At 45.4% G+C, this 12,393-nt stretch overlaps 4 protein-coding genes across 4 annotated transcripts; 2 read left to right on the top strand and 2 right to left on the bottom strand.

Moving 5' to 3' along the window:
- Window positions 1–6,579: 6,579 nt before the first annotated feature.
- Window positions 6,580–8,133, top strand: PHALS_12891 (glucose-6-phosphate dehydrogenase; the record flags this gene model as incomplete). Its single annotated transcript, XM_024728533.1, has 1 exon — window positions 6,580–8,133. The coding sequence occupies one exon, from the start codon at window positions 6,580–6,582 to the stop codon at window positions 8,131–8,133; it is 1,554 nt and encodes a 517-aa protein (XP_024579001.1).
- Window positions 8,134–8,374: 241 nt separating this feature from the next.
- Window positions 8,375–9,559, top strand: PHALS_14642 (uncharacterized protein). The gene has a single exon (XM_036407536.1). The coding sequence runs from the start codon at window positions 8,964–8,966 to the stop codon at window positions 9,165–9,167; it is 204 nt and encodes a 67-aa protein (XP_036263230.1). The 5' UTR covers window positions 8,375–8,963; the 3' UTR covers window positions 9,168–9,559.
- Window positions 9,559–10,977, bottom strand: PHALS_12890 (serine hydroxymethyltransferase 2; the record flags this gene model as incomplete). Its single annotated transcript, XM_024728531.1, has 1 exon — window positions 9,559–10,977. The coding sequence occupies one exon, from the start codon at window positions 10,975–10,977 to the stop codon at window positions 9,559–9,561; it is 1,419 nt and encodes a 472-aa protein (XP_024578999.1).
- A 273-nt stretch (window positions 10,978–11,250) lies between these two features.
- PHALS_12889 (Putative N2,N2-dimethylguanosine tRNA methyltransferase) lies at window positions 11,251–12,288 on the bottom strand (the record flags this gene model as incomplete). The annotated part of the gene is made up of 1 exon (XM_024728530.1): window positions 11,251–12,288. One exon carries the CDS (start codon window positions 12,286–12,288, stop codon window positions 11,251–11,253), a length of 1,038 nt encoding a protein of 345 aa, XP_024578998.1.
- Between the last annotated feature and the right edge of the window lie 105 nt (window positions 12,289–12,393).

The raw sequence follows: 12,393 nt of genomic DNA, 5'->3' as shown, positions 1-12,393 counted from the left end.
CGGTGCAGGCTTCTGCAAAAGCTAGTAGCAAATGTGGGTAGACCCATTGTCAATATCGAATCCTCGCATCGAAATTCGAGCGCGTAAGTAATTTATGAGTGGCTCGATGAATAACACAAACAGTCCCGGAGATAGTGGGTCACCTTGTCGTTTCCTGGCCCTCAATAGAAAGGGATCTTCTGGTGAACTGTTCAACAGCAAACTAATAGAAGTCGGTTGTAGAATGTTTTGATCCAGGCTCGAAAGGTCGTGCAAAATCCGAAGTGATGCAGAACCATGTCCAACGCTGGCCATAGTACAGTATCGAAGGCCTTGGCAAAATCGATAAAAACAGCTCAAGCGTCCGAGTAAGTGTGGTTGCATAATTCTTGTAAGTATTGGAAGCGAAAAGAGAGTGACGGATGGATCTATTAGGTACAAACCCAATTTGATCTTCATGTATCAGCAAAGAAAGCACCAGTACCAGCCTCCGCGCCAGAATCTTGGGACCATGCTTAGCATCATGGATCAGCAGCGCCAATGGACGGTAGTTCCAGGCTGCAAACTATCTCAAGTCTTGTATAGCAGAGGTTGGCGCGCCCGTCGTTGAACTTAGTCATCTTTCCCTTTGATAACTGATTGTCGTGTATAGCCTCGTATATGCGAGCCCACAGGCTTGGCGAAATTTTGTAGTACTCAATCTGTGATCCGTCGGGGCCCGGCGCTTTTCCATCGGACGATTTCATGATCGCCCAGTATAAGTCGTTTGCCGTGATGGCATCAAGCAGACGCTGTTGTGCTGGCGTAAGGTTTGCCACTGTTTGACGAAGCATTTGCGCTAAGCGAAGTAGCTGATATGAGGCATCCCGAAGATGACGAAGTCGATTGGAATAGGTGCTTCTAAAACCAAGGACAATTCCAACAGGGTCGTCGCTCGTCGACCCATCGCCACGTTGAATTTCGGTGATGGTAGACCTGAGACAGTCGGCCGAAAAAGTGATGTGTTGCTCGCTCACTAAGGTGTAAGTTGGCTGCGAAATTGCTCATTGCATTTCTTTCTTGAATCGTCTTCTTGTATGCACTTAGATCGGCTTGTGCTTGTCGTAGTACTTGCTTGTTGCAGTCGATCAGAGTCATCTTGAACAGATCGATAGCATCGTTCACCGCGGCGACTCTTATGGCCATTTCCCGCGCTTCAGCTTGTCGAGGCTCAACACATCGACTGCGAAGAGAAATGCAATCGGAACGCTTGTGCTCATCCAGAAGACACTCTGGGTTAGCGCCTTCAAAATTACGAATACATGCCGCCAGTCGCTCCGCCGACGAAGTAACGTATGTGATGACATCAGGATCTCGTAGAAGCCATGTGGAGCATCGCCACGGCGCGCGCCTCATTGTTGGCATAAACTTCGCTAGGAGCCGAAACCCAACCGATATGTGGTCCTCGTTATGCCACTATCGATCTCTTATATGCTTGACCTCAGCTAGATGATTTTGTACTGGATCCACTGTTACAAAACAGTAATCCAGTCCGTTTTTGCGTTTTGGGCTTGTGTAGTCCTTTGTATCCTGATGCACAAAGCGCCATGCGTCGATCAAGCCCAACGCGTTAGGCCAATCACCTAGTTCCTCTCTACCAGTGCCCGGGTGCAACCGGGAATGCAGCGGGGCTGCCGTAGCTTTGCGCTTAGAGGAAACTTAATTTAGGCCACCGACCCTACGTTATTTACAAGAACCAGTACGAGTGTAGCGAATCGCAATCCACTACCTCCAAGAGTAGTTAGAACCTTAACCCAAGGCTAATAAACTCTTCTGTCTAAAATGTAAAGTTTATTTATTTTATCTGCGGCAAAGCCGCCTAATTTTAAATGTCCAGCTTTTCCTAAATATATATATATATAGTAAAATCTAAATACATGCCTAACTACTGGCTACAAAACCACGGACCGTATTCTAATTTGGGTGGAGTCACACCATGCTCATCTCGTGTGACACACACACCTGTTACCAGGGTACGTGTAACCCCGTTACAGGGAAGGTGAAGCTAAAAGAGTCCATTGTGACGTTGAAGTCACCCATGACAATGTGTGCCGCTTGGCCGCTCTCATCCGAGTCGTTGAGAATGAAGTGAGTGGGAAGTGCACGAAAAAGATCGCCACCTCGCGGGGGTTCATCAGGTGCGTAAACGACATGTATATACACCGTCTGAGTAGCAAGCGTGGACTTGAGTAATAAATATCGATTGCGTAATTGGTCCTTGTTGACTTGACTAGTGAGGTCCTCAACTTCGCCAAACGATGAGGCCGATGACAATGTCAGGCCTACACCATGTCTCGCGCTGAAGACAGGAGACGTGGTGTCGGACCAAATGCAATACGTTCCTGAGTCAGAAACGTGGATATGATGTCCGCTGGTATGCAGAGAGTCTTTTTTGTTGATCATTGTCTCTTGGAACGCGATCAGTTGATGTTTCAAGAGAAGTCGCGGATACGTGTCGAGTTTGGCTGTATTTAACCCATTCGCGTTCAGCGAGACACTATTAAATGTCCAAGCCTTTCTTGAGGTGAGGGTCCATCAACATAGAGAGCATTTTAGCAATTCTTTTAGGCAGCGAAATAGTTGCTAAATTGTCAAGTGCCTCAAGTACGTACTTGGGCGTACGATTGTCGTTAATGAAGATCTTCGTCGCATCAGTCCGAGCCAGACAGATAGATTGAGGTCATTCAAGAGCAAAAACGGAGAGTGAAGAAGACGTTTGGGGGGCAGTTATAGTCCAAGAAAAGCTTGGATTTTCACTTGATCGATATATATACTTGACGCAAACACCATCAGGAACAAGTCACTGATGGCACTGTGTACCGCAGCGACTTGAACTTCACGACTTGGAAACATAGTTTCGAAAAAGATGGTAGCATCAAATGAGTTTTTGCTATAGAATTCTTTCTGAGAAACTTGGGAATCCAAAGATCCACTACAAGCGACAGATTCCACCCTGATTGCACGATATACCGCGTGCGCTCGAAGTTGTTTGTCTCGACGACTGGAAGGAAGCTGAAAGATGCGTCGAAAAAAAGCAGGTTGCGCTGGGATAGCTGCCAGGACGCCTTGTGCGATGTCTTTCTGAAAACATTTTGTTCGATGAACTCGTCGATGACATCTTGAAGTTAATCTATCGAAACTTGTTCCACTTTAAGAGCGAGGGTACGAACACTTTTCAGTGTACGAGCCTCCTCATACGGTGAAACGTCAGACGAAGCAGTAAAGCCAGATATTGAGGTGATCATTCCATCATCATCCCTGTCTCGCTCACCAGCTTCCAGATCAACATCAGGTGGGAGGGTCGAATCAAATCCCTCATCCCAAAGAATGTCATAGCAATTCAACGATACAGGAAAACAGCAAACCAGTATATGGTGTCCTCAACTTCAAGCTCCAACTCACAGGGAAAGAGGCCGGTCGGCTCCATGTACTTGCCGCCGTCGCGATTGATGATCTCGTATTGCGAATGCTGAACGAGTATCCACTCCGGTGCGCCTTCTGGAACGGCATCAACGATCATGCGCTTCACCTTTGTCCCAGTACAAGTAGAACACGACCAGTCAGCATAGCATGAGCAGATGGCTAGTCTAGGTCTATTCCAACCGGTGTCCTATGTTGTGGCTCGCTGGGGTCATGGGTTGTAACTTCGTGTCGGCTGCTGCCTCTCTTTCGTTCATGCTAGCATCGGAAGTGTCAGACGATCGACGAGGATGAGGCCGTAAGGATGGCGGCTTATCCCGATCTAACTTGCGTGGCTGGCCTGTACTGCACAAAGCACGGCTTTTCTTCCGAGTCGAAATGTATCTCTCGAAGAGGTGCTCCGATTGATACAAAAAGCCCGGCAAGACAACCCACACTGTTAAAGTATACAGTACGTCCCCTGGACTTCACTCGACCATACACGCGCGTAGGAGTAATCAGAACAAGTTTGGATCCTTTGAGCACGAACCAGTCGTAAATGGCTTGATCTGTAACGTCTTTCTGAAGACGTGTCAAATCCACAAAGTACCATTTGTCGTACTTTAGATTTTTTTGTATCGTGAAATGATGCCACATACCATAAGCTGCAAGTTGCCCAGACTCGTCAAGGCATCATCCGACGTGCATACGAGCGAAATGCCTTGACGCGCATACGCTTGTAAGTTGTACAGATGAACGAGACACTCTCGCCATAGCAGGTTAACTTACAGAAGCAAGAGAGCTTTGGATTGCGTTCTGCCTATGCTCGGTGGTGAGACGAGCAGCCGAAATCCACAGGTCGTATAATTTTTTGCAGCCACTGGCGTAGGGACCGCGGCAGTGCACAAATCGACGATCTTGATTCGTTGAACTGTCGTTCAGAAAAAGTTCAAGGCTTGTTTCGAATTTGAGAGTCGCCAGGCACCTAGCGTGGCGCAGGTTGTCTATCAGCTGGTTGTTGATGTCCCGTATGCCGCGATTGGCGTCGCCGTACATCATTTGCCGAGCTTGGCATTGGGTGTGACGGTGGTCGCGGCGGCGACTTGATTGAAGCATTTGCCATTGTAAATATATTGATCTGACAATACTGTCAAAATCATGGTTAGGTACCGCTAGGCAGATTGACTGTGGTGAGAATAACAACCAACCACAACTTCTTTCAAACGGCCGAAAGGCAAACGCAGGATCAGTGCAACCAGTGAGGAGAATGCACCACAGTATTGGGCTTGCTTGGCTGATTAGAGGGAACTAATCCGACTTACTCAAACGCCTAGCTCGATTACTGCATAAAGAGCAAACGTGAGCTCTGAGGGCTGATCCGCACAAAGTCACGAGAGTTTTAACTCAACGCAAAGTGTTCCTAAATACACGGTGTATTGCAACTGCAGTCCCTAACTAGAAACTTTACACTCGTAAACCCCCTTGAAAGATGGTTCTTACGTTCTTTCAATCAAATGCGGTCCGCACAAGAAATCAGGAAACAAATGTAAAGTCTGTAGAAAGGCGCGGTAGCCTACGGTGGAGTAGGCGGGACGCCCACATGGGAGAAGTCGGTGGCAGCAGTAACCGCAAAATTAAAGCTGTTGTGAGGCGAGGTCGCGAGGAGTCTTCGAAGGTAGGTGCGACCAACGGGGTCGAGGCAACCGAAGCAAAATACAGATGCGGAGGACGACGGACAAACTTGGCTTGTACGTAGTCGGGTGGGTGGCCTTTTCTTGCACGCTTGCGTGGGGGAAGGCAAATTAGGAAGTGATGAATGGCTTCTGGGGCCGTTGATGATCTACAAATTTGTCTTAGCCTGGCATTGTGATTTTCATTTTCGCGACGCTCTCGTCATTGCCCTTGTAATTAAATTTTACAAAGCACTACCCACAAAAGTTTTTGGTCTAACTCATAAACGTTGGGAAACCAGCAGCGAAAAAAGCTAACTCTTTCCCACGCTCAAACATGCAGAGTAGGCACAATGATGAACTCATTTACTAATCACTTTGCCGTGACAATAGGACCATACTCTTATAACAAGCTATACGATCTGCACGTGCTAAACTGGCATCTCATGTTTGTGAGTGAAACAGAATGGAAAAGAGAATTAGTTTGTATGAGCTCAATGACTCGAATTTACTAGCTGATACTAACACTGAAGCAGTAATGTGTGCAGTTGATCACACAATAAGCTGCCTCTGGACAAAATCTCGACTCCATTGAGGAAATATAATCACCTTTTCTCGTTGTCGTGAAGGAACGCCGCAAGTGTTTATCGCCTTTTGATGAACTTTTGAACAACTAGCACGTATGTTGATGTACAAACACGTTGCGGATAATTTACACGATCCAGATACGAACATGAACATATAAAGTCATTTCAAACTAAGCCTAAGCTGCATTGTTCCTTTGTCCTTTGACCTGTGGCTTTAATTACAAAGTATTGAATACAATGGCCTAGCGTTGATATACAATTATACAGCGATGTAGTCACAGGATCGAGGCAATACTTCTCAACCCTATCTTTGTGACTTGACACGCGTACAACATGCCACGTTCTTGCCATCATCCACCATAAGGTCAGTAAGGCATCCAGTATCCTCAATCAAATACTTTGAACTGATTTTCTATTGATTGGATTCCTGAAATTAATGACGATGATCGAATCAGCTGAGGCGCTAGTCTTAAAGCGATTGAAGCTGGAGCTGAGTCGACGAGATTTGAAGATCAAGTTGATTGTGAAATAACACGCTTTACTTTTGTGATAGCTAACCTTAATTTTCGTCTCGCTTTTTCAGCATCCGAGGATTAGCTTGGAATAACATTGCTAAGTAAAGAAAAGTATAAGACTTTAATGTGCGAAGGAGACATGTATCAAATTTATCGAGTGAATCTAATGTTTCTCAAGCCAGCAGGAAACGTCGTAATAGACGTATAGCTACTGCCGTTTGTGCTAGGATTGGTGAAAATTCAAAGAAATGCTTACATTCGAAGGCGTAATATAGACAAGAAAACCGCTTAATGTTTATGGCAATGCTAATCTCACAATGATTTCGCACCTCAAAAGCAGATTTTTCTTAAACAACGCACTTGAAATTCTCAGCAAAGACGACGACAACAATGAGTAACTCTTCGCCTAATGTAGATGAGTTCGATTCGTGCGAGTTCCTTAGCTCAGCGCTTACTGTTTTCGTCATCGGTGCATCTGGCGACTTGGCTAAAAAGAAAACGTATCCGTCGCTCTTTGCGCTTTACATCATGGGATACCTGCCTGAACACGTGGTGATTGTGGGATATGCTCGCAGTAACAAGAGTGATGAGGACTTTCGTGCGCAGATTGCACCGTATATTAAGCCGAAGACACCCGAGGCTGAAGTTCGCAAAGAGGCCTTCCTTAGTAAATGCATATACCGTAGTGGTAACTATGACTCGGCTGAAGATGTAGGGATGGTCAGCAAGGAGATGGAAGGGCTGGAAAGAGCTCAGAGCACATCCATAGCCAATCGTCTCTTTTACTTTGCCATTCCCCCCACCGTCTTCGTTCCGATTGGTACGAGTATCAAAAAGGCGGGATTAACTACGCGTGGTTGGAATCGTCTCATTATCGAAAAGCCCTTTGGTCGCGACCTTGATTCGTTTGATGAGCTCTCAAAGGATATGGGTGCACTATACAATGAAGACGAGATCTATCGTATTGATCATTATCTTGGCAAGGAAATGGTGCAGAATTTGCTTGTACTACGCTTTGGAAATGCGATTTTCGAGCCTGTCTGGAACCGCAATTATATCTCAAGCGTTAGCATCACGTTTAAAGAGGTCATTGGGACACAAGGTCGTGGTGGCTATTTTGATTCCTTTGGAATTATTCGCGATGTGATGCAGAATCACCTCTTACAAGTACTGACGCTGATAGCCATTGAACCACCCGTGCTTGCTGCTGGCGAAAATTATTCCAATTACATTCGCGACGAGAAAGTTAAAGTGCTTAACTGTATTGAACCTATCAAGCTCGAAAACACGGTTTTAGGTCAATATCAAGGCGACAAAAAAAGTAATGAGCCTGGTTACCTTGAAGATCCAACTGTACCCAAGGATTCAGTAACTCCTACGTTTGCCACTGCCATCATGTACGTAAACAACCAGCGATGGGCTGGCGTGCCGTTTATCATGAAAGCTGGCAAAGCTCTGAACGAGCGCAAGGTTGAGATCCGCGTACAATTTTGCCGACCTCCTGGTGTCGAGCACATGTTTCCAGGTATTCGGATCCCTGTGCAGGAGCTAGTACTTCGTCTACAACCAGAAGAAGCTGTGTATCTCAAGATTAATGTCAAAAGTCCTGGATTGCAAACTCAAGCCATCTCGAGTGAGCTCGACCTGTCCTACTCTGAGCGTTACGAAGGCACTGAATTACCCGACGCCTATACTCGCTTAATGTTGGATGTATTACGTGGTAAACAGGCTGCTTTTGTACGTGATGACGAGCTACGAGCCGCTTGGAAGATTTTTACACCGCTATTGCAGGAGATTGAGGACCAAAAAGTGAAGCCATTGCCATACGCATTTGGTTCGCGTGGCCCTGCGGAGAGCGACGAGTTGATAAACAGAGTTGGCTTTCACTACCACAACGGGACGTATCAATGGCAGCCACGTTTACGTACAACTAGCGCGCTGTAGATTGAATCTCTCAGTTGAAGACGTTAAATTACTTTTATAGTAACCGTAAATGCCAAAAGGTTATGCGGATAATGAGTTGATAACCATTTTGACGAGAGATTTCAAAACTGAAAATCTTATAATTAAGATCTGACATAGCTATGCCTGTCAAAAGTATGGCGCTTTACGGTATAATTACATGATGCCGTTTGATAGAATCGTGACCTTTAAAGGTAATCATACATAACTTTTTGTCAATCACTATACTTTTTAAAAAGTCGCTAGTTTCTACGGCACTGTATGTCGAGCTGTTGGCTGCTCAGACAGCGCTAGTCGCTTGCACCGATCAGCTTTTCGTGCTTCTGACATTTCTCTCCAGCTCAAACGAGCCGTCATTGTGCTGAAACCATTGGACAGAAAATGGAGTGGTGAAAGCCGCACCTGTCGAGTCGAGTACGATTGTACTGATGGTCGAGCCACGCCATCTAAGGCTCACAATATGGTATTTAACAACCTATATTCACCATTAAATGTGCCTTTGGTCAACCAGCTATACAAATGATATTTCGCGCATACGATGCGCAGCATGAATAATTCTATCATCGTTTTGGAATTGTTGAGCTAGCAACATCTTAAGGCTGACGCAGTTATCTGTTCCAGTAATATTACCTTCAAGGAATGAGCTTGTTTAGCCCAAATAGGCAGATAATAAAGAGGAATTGCCACATTAGAAACTGGTGCTCAGAATCAAAAATACAGAACCCGATAGGTCCTAACGCAGATCATTCTACATATTTTAAGATACGTAAAGCCATTCAAACAGAGCAGCGCTAACAGCTTTTTCAGCATTGATGCGGTGGTTTCCATACTTACTGTTTAGAAAAACTCCAACGCATGGTCAGGACACCTTTTGGCAAGATCTGGTCCGTTATATCAATCAGCACCGTCTTGATGACTTCAAAGCTTATGCTAAGACGGGCACTCACATTAAAAACAATCGTACCAGCGTAGTGGGATGCAGCCATAGTCGTTCCAATTTCAAATCGATTTTCTGAATTCTCGTTTATCCAAGCACGACGAATGACTGGGCAGAGATTGCTAAATGCTTGATTATCATTCTTGTATGTGGCTCCAAGTAAATAACTTAAGGCCAATTGCTTAGGGATTCAATCTGTTCTGCCCGAGTTGCCGGTGGAGTGATGAGACTTGACGTGACGTGAGTATGTGACAGGTTTTCAGATCAAATAAATTTTTAAACTTCGAAGCTATTATGTACGCACAATGTTCATTGAATCTTATAGGATGCATGACATTCAAAGTATATGCGTTAAACCATTACGTTATATCTTCCAGTGTATTTGCACTAGACACAAACGTCGCGCGTGCGCTGAAATGGCGGTCGCTTACACATTGAACAATAACGTTTAAAGCTTGCTTTCATTTGCTCTAGTCCTTGTATTTCATGTCCTCCTCGCTATAGCCAATGGTTGGAAATTGACGCACAAACATCGTTACTTTATTCTTGAGAGCGTTAAGCTTCTCCTTTGATTCAGCATCATTCGCCACGAATTCCTTGAAGTCATTTACCTTCTTCGCGCCTTGGTTGCGAGCTCGTTCATTGAGTTCCGCTGTAAGCGTCACACCATCATCTAAAAATGCAGCAATTTGTTGAAAGTCTTCCTCAGTGCACCCACGTGTCGTCAATGCAGGTGCACCAAGACGAATTCCACCGGGTACAAACGCACTTTTGTCTCCAGGCACCGTGTTTTTGTTCACAACCATGTTGGCACTCTCGAGTACGAACTCGACACGGGCACCATCGACACCACGCGATTTCTTGACATCTACAAGAGCCAAATGATTGTCCGTACCATTTGAAACTACATCGTAGCCACGTTTCATCAGCTCCGAGACCATAGCACGAGAGTTCGCAAGCACCTGCGACTGATAAGCCTTGAATTCTGGGCTTTGCGCTTGTAATAGCGCCGTACTCAATGCAGCAATCGTGTGGTTGTGAGGTCCACCTTGAAGGCCAGGAAATACAGCAAAGTCAATCTTTTGCTGAAGGTCGTACATCACATTTTTTCCACTTTTCTTGTCAACATGATGAACACCCTTGCGATAAAAGATCATGGCACCACGTGGTCCACGAAGCGACTTGTGCGTCGTAGTAGTTACTACGTCTGCATGCTCGAAAGGTGATGGTACAACATCAGCAGCGACAAGGCCACTAATATGAGCCATGTCGGCAAGTAGCACAGCATCTTGCTGGTCACAGATTTCACGCATCCGCGCATAGTCGATATGGCGTGAGTAAGCACTGATACCTGCTACAATAAGCTTCGGACGAAATAACGCAGCCGTCTTTTCAAGTTCGTCATAGTTGATAAGTCCCGTACTTTCGTCCAGTCGATAAGGCATGCTTTCAAAGAAAATAGAAGTGGCCGAAATCTTCTTTCGTCCAAGTTGATAGCCATGCGAGAGATGGCCGCCATGTGGTAGATCTAGAGCCATAATGCGATCGTGAGGTGACAAAAGTGCAGTATACACCTGAAAATTTGCAGGCGATCCAGAAAGCGATTGGACGTTGACTCCCCACTGTTCAGGGTCCAGTCTGAAAGCGTCTAGAGCGCGTGCACGACAAAGCTCTTCGGCTTGATCGATAATTTGATTGCCACCGTAATAGCGCTGACCTGGATAGCCTTCCGAGTACTTGTTCGACATGACAGAACCCAAAGCATTCAACACAGCTACAGACGTACAGTTTTCGGACGCGATTAGACTGATACAATCGCGTTGGCGCTGCTTCTCGCGTTCGATAATATCAAACAATTCCGGATCTGACTCGGATAATGGTTTGTTCATGGCAGCGCTCCACCTCAGACTCTCCGAACTAACATTTCTGCGTGTTACGAAAGCCGCGCGACGAGCGTAAGGACGGAGAAAGCCATACATTATTGACTCGGATGGTAAATGTTACAGTGAGGTTACTGTCTATAAACATTTCATATAGTTAAACAGGTTACAGAGTACAGAGACTAATGGTTTGATTGCAAATATATTAAGTATCGAGATGAATGGATATGAGAAATTTATGTTTGGATGCCATGCACATCAAGCAGATTGGACGCTTGTCATTTATTCGACCAATGTGTTCGGTGTCGCTCGTTCAATTTCCCATATGTCAATGCGATCGGTGGAGAAATTGGGATCTAACTTGCTAGTCGGAATACACGTCTTAGTTAAATTATAGCGCTCAAGTTCACTGAAAAGAAGTCGGTCCGATATGATACTACGCTTCTGATACGCCAGAAGAATTCGTGTCTTAACATTTGAGTGGCGCAGTAGCGTATCAAAAGTCTTGACGAGTGGTGGAATGAGCGATTCAATCCAGACAACGTCAGATGCCAAGACGAAGTCAATGTCTTTCAAGTCTGTCGGTGGATTAAACCAGTCGAGCTCTTGAGTTAATATATCACACTGGATTGGCTTGCCGACAGCATCTGCGAGTTTTTTAGTCTCCGCTACGTTTTTAGCAAGATTATCAATGACATAAGAGAGATCCGACAAGATCACTTGTTTTGCTCCAAGTAAGGCTGCAGCAATACCCACTAGCCCTGTTCCTGCTCCAAGCTCAACAACACGACTTCCAGCAATATCACGACGACGTTCATGTTCTAAATATTTCGCCAACACCACCGATCCATCCCACGTTATAAGTCCCGTACCTTTACCAGAATTACCAATTTCTCCAATATGCACCATTCTTCCATCAATTTTAAAATAGTCGCTTACAGACACATCAGAACCAAAAGATCTCGAAGGTAGTGCTAGACACGTATGATCTGGAAACACAGCGTTCGCATTTGTGAGTGTGATACTTACTCTTGATCGGCGCTCTCCTAACTGGGAAAGATCATCAAGCGGCGTAAATCGCTGTAACTTCTGATCGTATACCTCAATTGTCATGCCCCAATCTTTACTACGATCGAGTTCATCATCTTTTAATTGCGACAAACGCTCCAGTAAGTGTCGATGAAGCGTCTCATGCAATTCAATTAATGATGTCGGATGATTAGATAGACGTAATGTCATCGGTCCTTGGACTGAATCCATCAATCCAAGCTGCTGTTGTAAATCCACACGCAGTGTCAGCGGGTGAGAGCCAGACGCCATGGTTGAAGTAGCAAGTAGAAGCAACAAGGCCAGTAGGATTAGCGCTGCATTGGACATTAATACAAAATGCTTCATAACTCAACACTTACGTATCCTTGGTGTATG

Source organism: Plasmopara halstedii (genome assembly GCF_900000015.1).
Source record: "Plasmopara halstedii genome assembly, contig: Scaffold_650, whole genome shotgun sequence".
NCBI lineage: Eukaryota > Oomycota > Peronosporomycetes > Peronosporales > Peronosporaceae > Plasmopara > Plasmopara halstedii.
The sequence above is the reverse complement of the archived record's forward strand: the minus strand, read 5'-3'. Positions and strand labels throughout refer to the sequence as shown.

Bases quoted from the DNA above. Each gene is read 5' to 3' on its own strand.
- PHALS_14642 (XM_036407536.1), top strand. From the start codon at position 8,964: ATGCGGTGGTTTCCATACTTACTGTTTAGAAAAACTCCAACGCATGGT.